The sequence below is a fragment of the Lithobates pipiens genome, unplaced genomic scaffold (genome assembly GCF_037356315.1).
Source record: "Lithobates pipiens isolate NorthernLeopardFrog02 unplaced genomic scaffold, aLitPip1_a1.2 Scaffold_13, whole genome shotgun sequence".
Lineage (NCBI taxonomy): Eukaryota > Metazoa > Chordata > Amphibia > Anura > Ranidae > Lithobates > Lithobates pipiens.
In genome coordinates, this window is record NW_027507718.1 from 479726163 (window position 1) to 479745534 (window position 19372).

The following is a 19372-nucleotide window of genomic DNA, read 5'->3' on the forward strand; positions in this document are numbered from 1 at the left end:
TCCCTGTTCATTCCCTCCGTGTCCTCCTCGTCACCGCAGGTCGTGACCGACGCAGCGGCCTCCACGGGTTTTGCGGCAATTTTTGGCCACCTCTGGCTCGCAGCCCCTTGGCCTCCTCAGATACTGGCAATTCCGGGCTTCACCGAGACGTCCTCCCTATTCGAGTTGTACCCCATCGTAGCCGCTGCCCACACGTGGGGCCGCAGTTGGTCCGGTCAAACAGTGACCTTTTCAACGGACAATCTCGCCACTGCGGAAATCATTAACAAAGGCAGGTCTAAGTCTCTGGAGATTATGTCCTTCCTGCGGCGACTGGTCCAGCTCTCGTTATTGTTTCAATTTAATGTTCATTGTGCCTTTATCCCCGGTAAATGTAATCGGGCAGCGGACGCCCTCTCCCGCTTTAACTTAGTTTCCTTTTTTGATCAGGTGCCCGGAGCCGGACCAACGTCAGCAGTTATCCCGGACTGGTCTCAACTGACCCTGGATTAACCCCTCACCTAGTAGCCGCGACACAACTCATCAATCACTCCCTCGCAGACAATACTCGCAAGGCCTACCAAACAGCCTGGAGGGCCTTTAACCGTTTCTTAACATCTCACTCCACAGAGACCTCCCGGGTCAAGCAAGTCCTGGCCTTCATTGCCCATTGCCACTCGGACTTGGCGTTATCCTTTAACACGATCCGGCTATACCTGGCCGGGGTACAACATTTTACGTCCCTCCAGGACCCTGCCGAACCCTCCTTGTTCACTTTTCACGCCATTCGGGCCGTCATGCGTGGCATCCAGAAACGCCAGCCTACGGCCTCCCTCAAACGCCTGCCTATCACAGGAGACGTTTTCAGAAACATGTCTGATATTCTGGCCACTGCACCTTTCGGACTCCACACTAGTATCATTATACAAGCAGCCATACACCTGGCCTTCTACGGCTTCTTGCGGCCAGGCGAGTTTACCTCCAGTAGCCCCTCAGCTCGCACGCTATGCAAGCACCACCTGGTCAGGCACGGAGACCATTTCATCCTACATATAGCAGTATCCAAGACGCAGCAGCTTGGCCCAGGTACGGACATACATTTTTATAAAACTAACAACCGCTGGTGCCCGGTCGCCATGCTCACCCGCTTGTTGACCCTTCTGGCCGATCAACCAGGAACTGGCCCGCTTCTGCCATTCCACGGTAAGCCACTGAACGCAGCCCAGTTCATGGAGCATGTCAGGATACTCCTGGGCATCCTTCACCTCAATCCGGCTCACTACTCCGGACATTCATTTCGGATCGGAGCGGCTTCAACTGCCTCCCGCCAAGGGGTCCCGGTCCACGTTATCAAAAAGTTGGGTAGATGGAAGTCCACCTGTTTCGCCCGTTACATACCCAATCCGCAAGTAGAGATGGCCCAGGCCTTTGTCAAGCTCACCCAGTAACAAACTCGAATCAATAAAGGCATTCCCTACCTGTATGTTTTTGCCCCCTTATTTTGGTATACCCTACGTTAGGCCAGGGCACACTTTCAGGTCCGGTTCAAGTAAGCGAGTTTGTGTTAACCTTGTTTGTCATCCTTATCCGTATCGGTCAGAGGGCTCTGGGCCATAAATGGAAAGGCCAGTATGGTGGCCTGGAATTATGGGTGGAGCCCGGTGGAGTATATAACCAGCCCGTTCGCCTGGCTCCCTCGTCGGTTCCGGTGCGCGATACCCACCCACCCATCCCCTGTCAGGGCATTTCTCAAGCATTATACTCCTCGGGCGAGTACTCATTTCACTCCATTTCATTTTCATTTCATTTATTACTCATTTCTCTATCAAGGGTATGCCCCCTTATTTTGGTATACCCTACGTTAGGCCAGGGCACACTTTCAGGTCCGGTTCAAGTAAGCGAGTTTGTGTTGTTTGTCATCCTTATCCGTATCGGTCAGAGGGCTCTGGGCCATAAATATATATATATATATATATATATATATATATATATATATGCTTTTTTACATGTAGGAGAGGAGTGCCAGAATAGGCCCGGTATGGAAGTGGTTGATAAAAAAAATAAATAAAAAAAATGTGACTTTAATATCATGGTAAAGAGTGACTATTATTTACTTTCTTCCAGCCATATAATAAACCTATTTTCACATTTTGGATAGAGTGGTGAAGGGTTTGAACCACTATCATATTCTTAGTGCTGTGTGTGTCTCTGCTGGGTTGATTCACGTCCTGATGACCAATCGAAATCAATATCAGAATTCTTATTTACCACCATGGGACCCGTCAACTGACCAAGCTGGTCCAAACAAACTGTTTACGTCACTAATAGATGCAGGGCCTCTATGAACTGTCTGCAGCCTCAGCTACATACAGTAGACAGTGTTCTGGCAGCAGGATGGGAACTTCCCACTGGGCTTACACTGGAAATTTATAGTTCATTTCAGGCAATTTCAACCAGATTTACTTAATTAAAAAAATAACTAGAACTATGTAATCTACCACCATTCAGCGGTAGGTACTCCTGGGTTGTCTTGATCTGTTTGGATATTTTTGCAAACAAAAGCTGCTTGCTGTTGCTTGAAAACTGCTGCGGTATAAAGCCAGAAATAGGGAACAGCAAAGTATAACCTGATTATGTGACAATGGTGCAAAGGAGACAAAAAGCCCTGCATTAAACAATTGCAAAATACAGTACAGCATTTTCTATATATGTCATTACTTCCATCACAAATACAAACAACAAAGGCTTTATCCTTCATTTACATCACCGTGTGGAAGCACATTGTGTTTTACATTCAAAACTGTGTTTATTGTCATCATTTTGAGTCAATCCTTAATTTGGAACACGTCTCAATCTGAGGCTTTTTTTCCCAGGCTGGTGAGATATTCGGGGATTTTCAGGTCAGCAATTAGTTCAAACTGCTCTGTGACATATTTTAGCTGAACTGCAGAGAAAATGTGCACATCGGATATCATAATGTATGCTGCCTCCCCAATGCTTTAGTTTTCATCTGTGGAATATAAAATAGGGCAGATCCAGGTGATGTCTGTGACAAGAACGTGAAGCCCGGGTGGAAAATGTGAGAGATGTCTTGTGGCAGAACTTAAAGGTTACCCAAGGCTTGGCTTTTGCCTAGCCAAAGGTTCAAAGTGTTCCCAGGTCATGGGAGATACACTATATTGTCAAAAGTATTGGGACACCTTCCTTTACATGAACATGAATGGCATCACAGTCTTAGTTCGTAGGGTTCAATATTGAGTTGGCCCACCCTTTAACTCTTTTGGGAAGGCTGTCCACAAAGGTTTAGGAGTGTGTCTATGGGAATGTTTGACCATTCTTCCAGAAGCGCATTTGTGAAGTCAGGCACTGATGTGGACGAGAAGGCTTGGCTCGCAGTCTCCGCTCTAATTCATCCCAAAGGTGTTCTATTGGGTTGAGGTCAAGACAGGCAAGTCAAGTTCCTCCTCCCCAAACTACTACTAAAGGGCACACACCTGAACAGTAAACAACTGTTGAGTGCCTTCTCACATCCCATACAGTGCACAGTCTAAGCACGGTCTGAGTACAATCAGCATAACTCCTCTCCCCTCCTACCTGCTTCTCACACACTGCTCAGATCAATTCACTTACAGTCTCTATCTGCACACTGTGTAGCTGCCCGCTATGTTGCAGCTCTGACCTGTGAATTCCCCAGATATAAACAGCTGTGTCACATAGAATCTGGTAGTGGAAAGAAGGGAGCTCTGGATGACATGACTGGCCAGAGATAATAGTCTGCAGGGATGGTGGTGTACATCGGGAAAGCAGGTGACTCTGATGGCACTTGAGCAGCACTCCAAGAGTGAAGTAAACCTCTGGCAATGAAAAAACAAACAGAAGGCGCTTCCAAGTTCAGTAACACAAGACTTATTTATTGCTTAAGGATAAAAACACACTTGCTAGATAGAAAAATGGGGGAAGGCTCATTTTGGTAAAGGTGGTGTGAAGTCCAACAATAGGCAGTACTAAGGGTAGTCCAGAGAACAGCCTGAAGAAATGGATCCCAGCCGACCAGAAAGGGGGGGCGCATGGAAAAACCACCAGGAAGAACAGCCATGCTCACAGGACTCCCTATTGCTGGACTTCACACCTCCTATACCATGATGAGCCTTCCCCCATTTTTATCTCTATCCTTGGTCAATAAATAAGTCTTGTTTTTCAGTGCTGCATAGAATCCAGCGACACAGTGTACAGATAGAGGCTGTCTGTAAAAAAATTGATCTGAGCTGTGTGCAGTGTGATAGGAGAGGACGGGAAAGAGCAGACAGCCCAGACCTGACATCAATCAAACAGATAAGATGGAAAGAGAGTGGATCCCGACAAGATTGTCAGCATAACAATCAGACTGTGGCCCCTTCAACAGTTATTTACCTTGATTTTAACAGAAAGGATGCACTTCTCAGAGGGCTGGAAATACTCACTGGGAAAAGGATGAGGCTAAAAATAAAATAAAACACATACTTCTTTTTTAAGGAGCAGGTTCTAATCAATCCTGGAACAGCATATCCCAACACTATGAAGGTAAGTACTATTATAGTCTGTGCAACTTATATTCATTCCTTCTATCTAATCAATCTTATCTCATTGTCCCTCTATTTCTTTTTTTAAAGTTCATTGTTTTTGAAAAAGTAAAGCAATAAATGTAAGGCCCCTTTCACACGGGGCTGTCAGTTTTTACTCCTCCGCTTGCTCAGCGGGGATCGCTCCGTTGATCCCCGCTGAGCCGGCGGATGACAAGTCCGTCTCTGCACTCTGTGCGGGAATGGACCTGTCAGATATCCGTTCTCCCCTATGGGGGTATCGGAAGATTAAGGACCGCCTAACCGTTTACATCTGATCCGATCCGCCAAGCGGATGGAAAATAAGACATCCATCCGTCTGGATTCTGCGGAGCGGAGCGGATGTCGGCGGACATGTCGCTGCTGACATCTGACGCTCCATAGAGCTGTATGGGGGCAACCGTTCAGATCCACCTGAAAAAAATGGACAGGCGGATCTGAACATGTGTGAAAGGGGCCTAAAACCTAAAACTCTGGAATACAAAATCAAGACACGTTCTCCAACATTTCTACTCCCGAAGGTAACTTCAGGTTGACATAATAAGAAGTAACAGCCAACCGGGGGAATAAAAAACTAGCTGAAATATACAGATTGTGTAGAGGTGGTAAGAGATACCACTATAATGTAATAAAAGGATACGGTGTTTTAATAGCAGAGAGGCCTGCCTGAAGAGTTATAGTAAACACAGAATTATTTCCCAGCTGATGTAGTCTATAGTTGTCATATCGAAACTGTTGGATGAGCATGCGCCATCGAGCTGGGTCCAAAAGATCCTGTATGGAGAAGAAACAATTTTGTTAAAGTATGAAAAAGTGACAAGTGATCCTATTTAGGTTCTGCATAAAAACCTTTATGAAAATAATTTAAAATGCTCCTCACCGTCCTTCCTTAATTGAAAAAATAATCACAGGAGACTCGTGCAGAATCTCTTTAGATTACAAACACTGACTTTAGGAACTAAACTTGACTTGGTCCTGCACCTTCAACCCCTCGCTATTGATAATATTATATGGAGACTAGTCACACTATTCACTAGGGAGACAGGAAAGGCGAAAAAGCTGGAGGCGGACTTATGTTTCAGACACATTTGCATAACAGAGCATGCTAGGTTTTGGGGCTTCTGAAGTGCCATAGGCGAGGAGTAAAGCTATATATAAAAAGTACCTCCAGATGCCTGCACTCATTTTCTGGGTACAGATTACGTGGTTAGGCTGGGTACATTGGTAACCAATGACAAAATGGATGAACCCTGCCTGGATCAGATCTATCATTATAACACAAGTCAGAGACAGAGCATGCAACGATTATTTGATTGAGATAGGACTTTTACTGACACCAGGCCACTGCCCAGGATAGATGGCTTAGTATAATGCAAAGTCACATGGTAATAAGTTATTTTCATTACTAAATGTTGGGTCTGTCAGTGTCCGTCAGACCATAGATAACCACAGAATAGCAAGGGAAGCGATTTCTGATCATTTGTTTACTTCTGGAATGTCTTTGGTAACACTAGGTACAAGGCACAGTCCTGATCAGGTTGGATCAATGTAGGTCTCTAGTTTGACCTCTCGTACCTTATAAGGTGAAATGTGAGTGTCTGAAGGAAAGGCCAACATCCCCATCACTTGTCGAACTTCATCCAACTGGCTTCCTTCTGCCTGACTAAAATGTTTCCTTGCATGTCTGAAACAGAGGAAGAGTCAGATATTATGGTAAATGTAAATGAGAAAATAATATTTTCTTCTAAGCTCAAAATAGTGACACTGGGACCCCCTACCACTGAAGCAATGTTTGAGTAGTAGCAAGACCTAAAAGAAACAAGAATTGTTGTCCTGGGATTCCCTATGAAGTAGTGGTGCTTAACAAAAGTGTAATATTATAATGGTGGGTGTCACCGAGGTCTACAAGACTAACAAAGGAAGGAAAATGGAGTATGACACCAACTTATGGCTACTGCTACATTTCTTAAAATGTTTTAATCAATTTGCAGTAGCCCTAGGTTGGTGTCATACCCAAATTGTTTTTCTTTGTTAGCCGAGTAGCAAGACCTTCCTCCAGCCACGTATATTCTTTACCTAATCTATCCACTGTTCATTAAATGCCATTTTATAAAATGTAGGCACTTGTATGAGGAACCTGCAATCCATTAAGCTGTTAAGTGGATACTTAGGTGAACATCAGTGCTGATAAAAGGATGGACTGCATTCTCAATGAAGCCAGCAATTTTGCTGAATCTATCTATAAAATTATTCTTTGCACAGCTAAGCAATATACAACTCCACGTGAGTTCTCTACCTCTGCCACCAGACTTTGGCTCCTATTGCAAATGCTATCATAAGAGCAGCCAATCACCAATTCTATCACATGGGCAGAGCCCATAGCTCCATGTAGGGTATGACATTAGTGATCTGCAACTGACATGTGGCAACTTCTCCTGCTCCCAACAGCTGAATGGAGCAGTGGGGGAGCTAAGGGAAGAGGAGTATGTGCTCCTCTGGAAGGGATTAAAGTTGTTGTAAAGGCTGAAGGTTTTTTTTTTTTTTTTTAATATACCTTAGTGTACCCCCCCCCCCCCCACCTATACTTACTTGAGCCCGATCTCTATCCAATAATGTGCATGAGTGCAGCAGCTCTCTCCCACTGGCTCCCACTGTTGTCAATCACAGCCAGTGAGGAGGGAGCAGGGAGGGTCGAGCCGTGCTCTGCGTATCTGGACACTGGACACGGAGAGCGAGCTCGGGAACAAACGCTTGCGAATGTCCCCATAGCAAGCAGACTGATATGGTGGGCACTCAGCAGGGAAAAGGAGCCAGCAGCACTGGCGGGGGACCCAAGAAGAGGAGGATTGAGGCTGCACTGTAAAAAACGATTGCACAGAGCAAGTAAATAACATGTTTGTCAATTACCGCTTAAGGACCTCCCCGTGTACATTTACTGCCGTAGGGTGGCCCTCAAGTGCAAAATCATGTACCTGTATGTGATTTTTTTTTTTCTGTGATTGGACACAGCAGGAGCCAATCAGTGGGTCTGGTGGACCCGATGTCCACCAGAAACCAGGCGATCATTCAGAGAGAGGCAGGTCTGCCTATGAAATCAAGGCAGATCGCTGTTCTGCTAGTAAGGAAGATCTTGAGTTTCTGCTAAGTGGCAACACAGATCTCTGTCTTCCTACAGTGCAACCATTCCCCACACAGTTAGCAAGCACTCCCAGGGAACACATTTAACCCTTTGATCACCCCTGATGTTAACCCCTTTCCTGCCAGTGTCACTAGTACAGTGGCCATGCTTTTTTTTTTTTTTTTTTTTTTTAGCACTGATCAATGTATTGGTGTCACTGGTCCCCAAAAAGTGTCAGTTAGGTGTCCGATTTGTCCCCCGCAATGTCGCAATCCCGCTAAAAATCGCTGATCACCGCCATCACTAGTAAAAGAAAAAAAAAGTCCAAATCTATCCTATAGCTTGTAGATGCTATAACATTTGCACAAACCAATTAATATACGCTTATTGGGATTTTTTTTACCAAAAATATGTAGCAGAATACATATTGGCCTAAACTGATGAAGAAATTTGATTTACATTTTTTTTTTTATTGGATATGTTTTATAGCAGAAAGTTAAAAATTATTATTTAAAAAAAAAAAAAACGATGAACTTTTTATGTTTCTGGCACAAAAAAATAAAAACCACAGAGAGAAAACCGCACAAGAAAGCTCTATTTGTGGGAGAGAAAAAAAAGGACATCCATTTTTTTGGGGGGGTACAGCATCGCACGACCACGCAATTATCAGTATTATCAGTATCATTGCTTTAGTATTTTATCAGTATGCAGTGCAGGATCGCAAAAAATGGCCTGGTCAGGAAGCCATTTTTACAATCCAGGGCCTTTTCGGGCATCTGCAAGATGGCTGGGTGCTGACATAATGTAACTCCAATGTGAATATGCAGGAGTTACATGGTCAGCGAGAAAACGCTAGACTTGGTAGAAGAGGTGAAGAAGATGGCAGCAGTGGCAATGGAGTGAACCACCTTCACTCCATTGCCACTGCTGCCATCTTAGCTTTAGACAATGCACTGCTGAGGAGGGTACACACAGAGGTAAGTGTTCTGTAAAGTGCAAGTATACTGTACATGATGCCATTAGGGCACACATCGGTAAGTAAAAAAAGAAGCTGGTCATTAAACCTGCCAACTTCTATTCAACGCTGAAAAGGGAGTGATGGCGAAGTGATCCTTTAAGTCGATCCCCCTTAAATAAAAGTACAGTCCCCACTGCTAGCAATAGGGAAAAAAAAAGTTTTTTCTTTAATTTCTACCTTTAATTCAGGCTGTACAATTAAAAGACGTTCACCCCAGGAACAAGAGATCAGGCTTTTTCTACCCTCCTGTCCATCAAGGTGGATTTTCATATTACTACTACTACTAATTTGTGTTTAGACTGAAGAAACAAAAATCCTGTGCAGAGCAGCAATCACACTGTTTATTAATTATAGCGAACAAGTCGGTAATGGCATCTTTATTTGCGGCAGGCTGGGAGGAAAAGAATGGAAATAACAGAAACACACTGAGTGTAATTTGGCACAGCTAGAAGTATCAGACATGGGGGCCCAATGCTGGTGAAGTGGCGACCGGTAAACAGCCCCCTCTAATATTCTAATTGAATATGGAAGGCGTAACAACCATATACAGAGAAAGCTATAGATTAAAGATCAATTAAGAAATTAAATTACAGTCTTCGCTTTTATTTATTTTATACACCGTGGTGTTTTTTTTGTTTTTTTTGGCATATTGCTTTCAAAATTTTAAGGACACTTGGCTGAAGGTAATGAGTCAAAAAAAAAATGCAGTTTAGAAAAATGAGAACTTAGAAAATAATATAATAAAGAGGAACAATAGATGAACGTTGAAGCATATGCATGTCAAAACAAATGCAGATAATTCAACCGAGGTTACTTCTTCCACCTCCTAAGACTTAGGGCTCTTTCGATGGAGCGAACCCTGCTGAGCAAACGGATATCCACGGGGCGGATCATCACGGATCTGCCCCGTGGATATCCGCTTGCTCAGCAGGGTTCGCTCCGTCGATCCCTGCTGAGCAGGAAGATGACAGGTCCGTCTCTCCACACTGTGCAGGGACGGACCTGTCAGAGCGACGCTCTCCCCTATGGGGGATCAGATGATGACCGCAGAGTCCGTCGACACCCGATCCGATGAGGGATGGAAAAGTAGGTTTTTCCTCCGTTACACTTTTTCGGATCGGAGCGGGTCGGATGTCAGCGGACATGTCACCGCTGACATCCAACGCTCCATAGAGGTCTATGGTGCTTCCGTACAGGTCCGCCTGAAAAACTGGCAGGCGGACCTAAACGGATCGCCTGTGTGAAAGAGGCCTTAAAGTGGATGTAAACAATCTCCTATACCCAGTGAAGTGAACAGCCTCAGATGATACACAGGGATGAAAAAAAAATCTCCCTACATAAGGTTTGCATGTATATCTGCTGCCTTTCCCTTTCTACACTCTTTGTAAAGTGCAGCGCGTGTTATAAAGCCTTGTTCCTGTTTCAGCAGTGGGTGTGGAGTCTGGATTTACACTGCGTGAGAGCTGATTGGAAGAAAGGCACATAGGCAGAGGAATGAAGGAACATGCAGAACAGTAGTGTGAATAGACAAGCTCTCTGCCTATCTACCTCTAAGCTCCCTTCCCCAACGCAAATATCCAGCTGCTGTTATCTCGTGCTGGAGAACTTGTCAGAAATGACTCTGCTGAGGAATGGAGCAGCAGAAAGACATGGCAGTCAGAGCTTTGGAGAGAGATAAGTAAACACTACAGATGTACACTATATTACCAAAAGTATTGGGACACCTGCATTTACATGCACAAGCCTTGTGCACACGGTCAGATTATTGGACAAACTTTCGTCAGTTTGATGCTAGTCTCAAATTGAAAGTGAAGAAGGTACTCACCATCAGAATTCAACGTCAGAAGTGACGTAATGTTTTGAATTATTTTGTATGTGTTCTTTCATTTCTGAGCATGCCTAGTCTTGCTCTTCAGATTTTTTTTTTTTTCAGAGAACTGTACTAATGAAAAGAAAAATCGGACATTGTGGTCACATCAGACAAAAAGTTTCAAGCCTGCCAGTTTTTGTCTGCTGAGAATTCATAATCGGCTGTCAAAAGCACCATACTAATGATCAAAAAAAAAAAAATAATAATAAAAAAAAAAAAAAAAAAAAAAATCGGCAGATCGTTCATCGGACAAAATTTATCTTCAGATTTTCTGACCATGTGTACAGCCCCAAGTCCAGGGTTCAGTACTGAGTTGGCCCTCCCTTTTCAGCTAGAACAGCTTCAGCTCTTCTGGGAAGGCTGTCCACAAGGTTTAGGAGTGTGTCTATGGGAATGTTTGACCATTCTGCCAGAAGAGCATTTGTGAGGTCTGGCTTGCAGTGTCCACTCTAATTCATCCCAAAGGTGTTCTATCGTGTTAAGGTCAGGACTCTGTGCAGGCCAGTCAAGTTCCTCCACCCCTTCCTGTTCCAACATCACTGTGCACCAGTGCACAAAGCAAGGTCCATAAAGCACTGATGAGCGAGTTTGGAGTGGAGGAACATGACTGGCCTGCACAGAATTCTGACCTCAACCCGATAGAACACCTTTGGGATGAATTAGAGCGGAGACTTAGAGCCAGGCCTTCTAATCCAACATCAGTGCCTAATTTCACAAATGTGCTCCTGGAAGAATGGTCAAACATTCCCAGACAGCCTTCCCAGAAGAGTTGAAGCTGTTATAGCAGCAAAGGGTGGCCCAACTCAATATTAAACACTACGGACTAAGACTGGGATGCCATTAAAGTTCCTGTTGTGTGTAAAGGCAGGTGTCCCAAAACCTTTGGTAATATAGTCACATTTCACGCATGGAGTTTACAACCACTTTAATTCTGGGCATTTAAAGTGAATGAGTCACTATTTTAAGAAAACGAAAAAGAAAAGTCTCCCAACAAAGAAAACTGAATATCTGTCCCCACGTCACCAATACTTAATCTCTTTGAAGAGCTAAGCTCACTAAGGAATCTTTGGATAAAAGGTCTGGCCCTCTTTTGGGCACTGTAGTTTCATCTGCTGGCACCATCATCAGTACAGGACACAGTATGTAGGAGCCAGAGGAACGAACCACAGCAGGGTAGATTTACTAAAACTGGAGCACTCAGGATCTGGTGCAGCTCTGCATGGTAGACAATCAGCTTCTAACTTCAGCTTGTTCAATTAAGCTTTGGCAGTAAAATCTGGACGTTGATTGGTTTCTATGCCAAGCTTCACCAGATTTTGCACTCTCCAGTTTTAGTAAATAGACCCCCAATGTGTATAGGTGGCCCAGACATCCAACAACAGATACAAAAGATTCTCCAGCAAGTTTGCTCTTAAAGCGGAGTTCCACCCAAAAGTAGAACTTTCACTTATTCGTCTCCCCCTTCCGGTGCCACATTTGGCACCTTTCAGGGGGAAGGGGGACCTGTTTTTGACAAGTCCTCTTCCCCACTCTTAGAGACGGCACCACGGCGAAGGTTGGCCCATTCCTCCTTTCAACGACACCGGGCCAATTAGAAAGTGCATCGATTTTCACGTAGTAGGGAACAGGCTGTGAAGCCAAAAGGCTTAACTGCTGGGTTCCCTTACCGGCAATGACGGCGGCTGTATCCGAAGATCGACTAGGGTGCCAACATCGTGGGCTCCCTGCACAGGTAAGTGTCCATATATTAAAAGTCAGCAGCTGCAGTATTTATAGCTACTGACTTTAAATTTTTCGTGGGGTGGTGTCAGAGTTACTTTAAAGGTGATGGGAGAGGCAGAAAAAGGTAAAGGGTAAGTGCCGTATATACTCGAGTATAAGCCGAGATTTTCAGCCTCTTTTTTGAGGCTGAAAGTGCCCCCCTCGGCTTATACTCGAGTCATCGCTGTCTGCCCGCTCGATCAGCGTGTCGAGCAGACAGACAGCGGCCATTCTATAATTCAAAAGCCGCGCCTCCGGCTCCGCCTTCGCCTGTGATAGGCGGAACACTGAATTTCCCAGCAGCCTGTGTTCCGCCTATCACGGACATCGTATCATCCTCGTACTACGGACGAGGATGATACGATGTCCGTGATAGGCGGAACACAGGCTGCTGGGAAATTCAGTGTTCCGCCTATCACAGGCGAAGGAGGAGGCGTGGCTTTTGAATTTTACAATGGCCGCCGAGGCGCCGACGAAGAGGGCACGGGACGGAGGCAAGGCACGGGACGGGACGGAGGCAAGGCAAGGCACGACACGGGACGGCGGCAAGGCACGGCACGGGACGGAGGCAAGGAGGCAAGGCACGGGACGGAGGCTCGGGACAAAGGCTCGGGACACAGGTAGGCTGGACACACACACACACACACACACACACACACACACACACACACACACACACACGGATGGATACACACACACACAGGGATGGGTGGATGGATGGAGACACACACATGGATGGATGGAGACACACACACACAGGGATGGATGGATGGATGGACACACACACACACAGGGATGGATGGACGGACACACAGGGATGGACGGACACACAGGGATGGACGGACACACAGGGATGGACGGACACACACACAGGGATGGACAGGCATGTCTCACCCTCGGCTTATACACGAGTCAATAAGTTTGCCAGTTTTTTTGGGGGTAAATTGGGGGCCTCGGCTTATATTCGGGTCGGCCTATACTCGAGTATATACGGTACACCTGTTTCTAGGGTGGAATATTAACTCGTTCCCACTCTTGCGGCCTCTCCCTAATAAATGCTGCTGCCAGACCTCCTGCTCTCTAGCTCCCTTGTCTCCTCCTCCCATGCTCATCTCCAGGACTTCTCCCAAGCCTCCAACATCCTCTGGTACTCACTACCCCAATCTGTCCGGCTATCTCTACTCTGGCCACTTTTAGGTGATCCCTGAAAACTCATCACTTCAGGGAAGTCTATCCTTCCTTCAGCGAACAACTGAATCTTTTATTTCTCCCATCTTTTGTTCCACTTGACCCTCATTAGACTGTAAGCTCTCAAGAGCAGGGTCCTCCTAACCCTCTTGTATTGTTATTTTACTCTCTCCCTTTATATTGTAAAGTGCTGTGCAAACTGTTGGTGCTATATAAAACCTGTATAATAATAATATTAAAAAAGACGAATAGGAAGTTTCACGAGTCTGGAGAATGTGGTGCCGCACTTATCTTTAACTTTTACCATTTTTGCATTCCATTTTCACCAAAGGTAGCTTCTATCTACTTTCTACTGTGCAGTGGTTTTGCACAGAGCAGCCCTGCTCCTCCTCTTCTCAGGTCCCCCGGCAGCGTTCCTGACCCCTCCTTTCTGTCCAGTGCCCCCATAGCAAGCTGCTTGTTATGGGGGCACCCCAGCAGGCTCGTCCCAGAGGCGCTGCTCAATGTGTCCATTCACACACAGAGCCATGGCTCGGCACCACCCCCGCTATCTCCACATTGGCTCACTGGCTGTAATTGACAGTAGCAAGAACCAATGGCTGCCACTGCTGTCTCAGCCATCGAGAAGGAAGAGATTCAGGAGAGCCGCTGCTCTCGTGTACATTGCTGGATTGAGATGGGACTCAGGTATTTGTGGGAGCTGCTGCAAACCTTCAGCCTTTACAACCAGTTTAAGCTTCTCAGTCTGAATTATCCTGATTTTTGACAAAGTGCAGAAGGGTTAGAATATCTTTTTATCGCCTGTATTGCCAGAAAGGGATTTCACTCTCAATTCCTGGCCTAGAAGACAACAGGTAGTGAGAGGAAACGTCCTCAAAGTAACAAGGATCACCTTTGACAGCTGACACCGGAAAACGCGTCCACATTGTGGGCGAACTGAACCTGAACTGCAAGGGTAAAATAGTATGCTTTGTCTAGGGGAGAAGTTTTACATCCACTTTACATCCTCACATCCAAAGCAGGGTTATAAGACCCTGCTCTGGTCTTGATAACGTCAGGACTCTAGACTGGTAAGAGCATGGGGTGCAGAAGCTGCAGGACCGGTCTAGATGCAGGGAGGAGAAATGGATCTTGTAAGTATATTTTCTTTTATTGTTCCCCTAGACCAGGGCTATGCTATCTCAGCACTCCAGCTGTGGTTAAACTACAAATCCCATCATGCCTCTGCTTCTTGGAGTCATGCCCGATTGTCAGGGTCTTGCAATATCTCATGGGACTTGTAGTTTCACCACAGCGGGAGGGCCGAGGTTGCCTACCCCTGCCCTAGACCAAATCAAGAAATTAACCTTTGCAGTGTGGGCTCAGCCTCACTACAAGGGATAATTTATTTATCCAGAGTTGGGCTTCAATCGTCTATGGATACTTTTACATGGGGGGAGGTTCATTTATTTGTTGAAGTGAACCTGTCAACTAAAATAAAGGCAACAAACTCAAACGGCAGGCACCTTGTGGTGTCTCTAAGTGCATTCATTATATGTTTCAAGTTTCCTGGTCTTTTCCAAACGCATTAGCTGAACACAAGATGTTGAATATTATCTTAGTGCCTTTTTAGCTTTATTATAAATCACTTTAAGCATAGCCTCTGGTTCTGATGTAGCTTCGATTGTGAAGAGAGTGAGAAGCAGCTGACTGTTGCTGTCAGGTTCAAGCATCTCTTGCAGAAATTGCTGTTTTACGTACATTTGTCACTCCAAGTGCCACTTATTAGACGAGCATTGCATATAAAGATGTCTTAAGCTGGTACATGTTATTAATAGAACACATTTCAATTTTTAAGTGTAGATCAGTTGAGTGCTAAAAGCCCTGAGATTGCTTATTAGATATGTAGGCAGGCAATAACCAAAGCATTCATACTTCTTTAAAGTAAAGCTGTCACAAACATGGGATGTTTGTACTAAGCATGTGATGAAATAACATACAGAGGTTACTTAGAAAAGATCCTCAATTGTAGCAATGGGGTTGATTTATTAAAACCGGAGAGTGAAAAATCTGGTGCAGCTTTGCATAGAAACCAATCAGCTTCCAGTTTTTTTTTTTTTTACTCAAAGCTAAAAGAGGAAGTAAAGGCAATATATATATATATATATATATATATATATATATATATATATATATATATATATATTATATATATATATAAAAAAACACACACCCTGTAAGGCAAAGGCATAATGAGCTAGTATGCATAGCATACTAGCTCATTATGAATAACTTACCTGAGAACGAAGCTCCCGAAGCGGTCCTCCGTCTTCCTCTTCGCTACTGCCATGTATCCCAGAGCGACTTCCGGGTCTCGCTGCTCCGGCGCTCTGATTCGCCGGAGCCACGATGATGTCACTCCCGCGCATGCGCACGGGAGCTGACACGAGCAGCATATCGCCGCGATCTGCGGCCTGCCCAGTGCACCGCTGTCTTTTTGTAAATATCTCCTAAACCGTATAGGTTTAGGACATATTTCTTGGACCTACAGGTAAGCCTTAATCTAGGCTTACCTGTAGGTCAAAGTGGTTTGTAAGGGTTTACAACCCCTTTAAAGGGGTTGTAAACCCTCGTGTTTTTTCACCTTAATCCATCCTATGCATTAAGGTGAAAAAAACTTCTGGCAGTGAACGGCCCCCCAGCCCCCCCCCCCCGCCATTTTACTTACCTGAGCCTCAAATTTCCCTCGGCGGAGACGTGCTGTCTCTCTCTGCTCTGGGTCTCCGCTCTTGATTGGATAGATTGATAGCAGCGCAGCTATTGGCTCCCACTGCTGTCAATCAAATCCAAAGATGTGGGCGACGGGGGCGGGGCTGAGTCAGGCATTCGTGTCTATGGACGCCAAATGCTGGACTCAGGAGTGCATCCGCAAGGTAACCCCCTCAGGAGAGCACTTGTCCTAGGGGGTTATCTGATGCAGGGAGGAGCCGGGAGAGCCGCCAAGGGACCCCAGAAGAGGACAATTGGGGCCACTCTGCAAAACGAGCTGAACAGTGGAGGAAAGTATGACATTTTAAATAATAAAAAAAATTAAACGAAGGCTTAGATTCACTTTAATTGAACAAGCTGAAGTTAAAAGCGGATTGGCTGCACCAGATTTTGCACTCTCCAGTTTAAATAAATAAACCTCACTGTGTCCATATGACAATGACAAAGATCAACAAAGATCAGAACTGCCCACGCTATGGTATTTTCTGTCATATAAATGTGAATGCTGGACAATGAGGAAGCAAGCTGGGAAAAGCACTAATGCCTTTGAACCTTGGTGTTGGTGAGGAATTCAAAGAATATCATGGACAGCAAGGAAAACGAACAAATACAGTGGAAAAAAATATTTGATCCCCTGCTGATTTTGTACATTCATGCTTACCGACAAAGAAATGATCAGTCTATAATTTTAATCGTAGGGTTATTTTAACAGAGAGAGACAGAATAACAACGAAAATATCCAGAAAAACAAATTTAAAAAAAGTTATAAATTGATTTGCATTTTAATTAGTGAAATAAGTATTTTATCCCTTATCAATCAGCAAGATTTCTTGCTCCCAGGTGTCTTCTATACAGGGTAAAGAGCTGAGATTAGGTGCACTCTCTTAAAGGGAGTCTTTCTAATCTCGGCTTCTTACTTGTATAAACGACACCTATCCACAGAAGCAATCAATCAGATTCCAAGCTCTCCACCATGGCCAAGACCAAAGAGCTGTCCAAGGATGTCAGGGACAAGATTGTAGACCTACACAAGGTTGGAATGGGCTAGAAGACCATCGCCAAGCAGCTTGGTGAGAGGGTGACAACAGTTGGTCTGGTAATTTGCAAATGGAAGAAACACAAAGTAACTGTCAATCTCTTTCGGTCTGGGGCTGCATTCAAGATCTCAACCCGTGGAGTTTCACTGATCATGAGAATGGTGATGAAACAACCCAGAGCTACATTGGAGAATCTTGTCAATGACCTCAAGGCTGCTGGGACCATAGTCACCAAGAAAACAATTGGTTACGTACTATGCCGTGAAGGACTGAAATCCTGCAGCACCCGCAAAGTCCCCCTGCTCAAGAAAGCACATGTACAGGCCCGTCTGAAGTTTGCTAATGAACATCTGAATGATTCAGAGGAGAACTGGGTGAAAGTGTTGTGGTCAGATGAGACCAAAATAAAGCTCTTTGGCATCATTTCAATTCGCTGTATTTTGAGGAGGAGGAATGCTACCTATGACCCTAAGAAAACCATCCCCAGTGTCAAACATGGAGGTGGAAACATTATGCTTTGGGGGTGTTTTTCTGTTAAGAGGACAACTTCACCGCATCAAAGGGATGGTGGACGGGGCCTCGTACCGTCAAATCTTGGGCGAGAACCTCCTTCCCTGAAAATGGGTCGTGAATGGGTATTCCCACATGACAATGACCCAAAACACACGGCCAAGGCAACAAAATGTGGCTCAAGAAGAAGCACATTAAGGTCCTCGAGTGACCTAACCAGTCTCCAGATCTTAATCTCATAGAAAATATGTGGAGGGAGCGAAGGTTCGAGTTACCAAACGTCAGCCTCGAAATTTAATGACTTGGAGAGGATCTGCAAAGAGGAGTGGGCCAAAATCCCTTCTGAGATGTGTGCAAACCTGGTGGCCAACTACAAGAAACATCTGGCCTCTTTGATTACCAACAAGGGTTTTGCCACCGAGGACTAACTCATGTTCTGCGAAGGGGTCAAATACTTATTTGACTCATTAAAATTCAAATCAATTTATACATTTTTTTAAATGCATTTTCTGGATATTTTTGTTGTTATTCTTTCTCTCACTGTTAAAATAAACCTACCATTAAAAATACCCTTTTCCGCTCACTGTAGATCCTTCAACAAATCAAGCCCAACCTTCCACAAGAAGTCCAGACAACTAGACTGAAGCTGTCTTATTCTGGACATACTATGAAAAGAACTAAGTCACCAGAAGAGACAATCATGTCTGGAAAAGTTGACGGGAACATAAGATGGGAGTGACCAGCAATAAGATAGCTGGATACGGACAAAGAAATAAAGAACTTGCTGTTATGAAGACTGAAGACCGAAATAGAAGACAGATCATTCTGGAGATACACCAGTGTTGTTGCCAGAAGCTGACTGCGCTATGCCCCTGGAAGCTGGAAATCACTATAGTAGACACTACAGAATTAATGCAAAGCATTCTCTGATTGGATGAGGTGGAAAGGTTGGGCGGTGACATCACATTCTCTACCTCGTCCAAACAGAGAACGCTTTGCATTACTGCTCTGGTACCAACTCGAACTTTTATTCAGCATGGGACCTGGAAGTAAGTGGAGATCACTGGAGTTAGCAGTGTCTACTTCAGTGATTTCCACCTTCCACAGTCATCGGCCAGGTATGGTATATACATAGTTATGTTAGTCCAAACTGGACCATTGTAACTACAGTGGCGAAAATAATTATTTGATTCCCTGCAGATTTTGTACCTTTGCCCACTTAAGAAATGAAGGGTCTATAATTGTTATCATAAGTGTATTTTAAATTATAGACCAAAAAATCCTGAAAAAACACGATACAAATGTTAGAAAAATTGAGTTGCAAGTTCAGTGAGTAAAATAAGTATTTGTTCCCCCTACCAACCAACAATATTTCTGGCTCCCACAGATTGGCTACAATATCTGCTCATGTGGTACACAGAATAGTCCTGTCATTTTAAGAAGGTGCTCCTAACGACAACTTGTTATGTGTATAAAAGACACCTTTCCACAGAATCTCTTTCTTCTATTCAAACCTCACAATCATGGGCAAGACCAAAATGCTGT

General features: G+C 44.7%; 1 protein-coding gene across 1 annotated transcript in view; it reads right to left on the reverse strand.

Annotated features, from left to right (window-relative positions):
* The window catches only part of MAEA (macrophage erythroblast attacher, E3 ubiquitin ligase), a 149425-nt gene that overhangs the window by 20936 nt on the left and 109117 nt on the right, over positions 1-19372 (reverse strand). The window contains exons 6-7 of the mRNA XM_077477943.1: positions 6153-6261; positions 5218-5351 (exon numbers count right to left, since the gene is read on the reverse strand). Coding sequence (XP_077334069.1) covers positions 5218-5351; positions 6153-6261 — 243 coding nt within the window. The remainder of the gene's footprint in view (positions 1-5217; positions 5352-6152; positions 6262-19372) is intronic.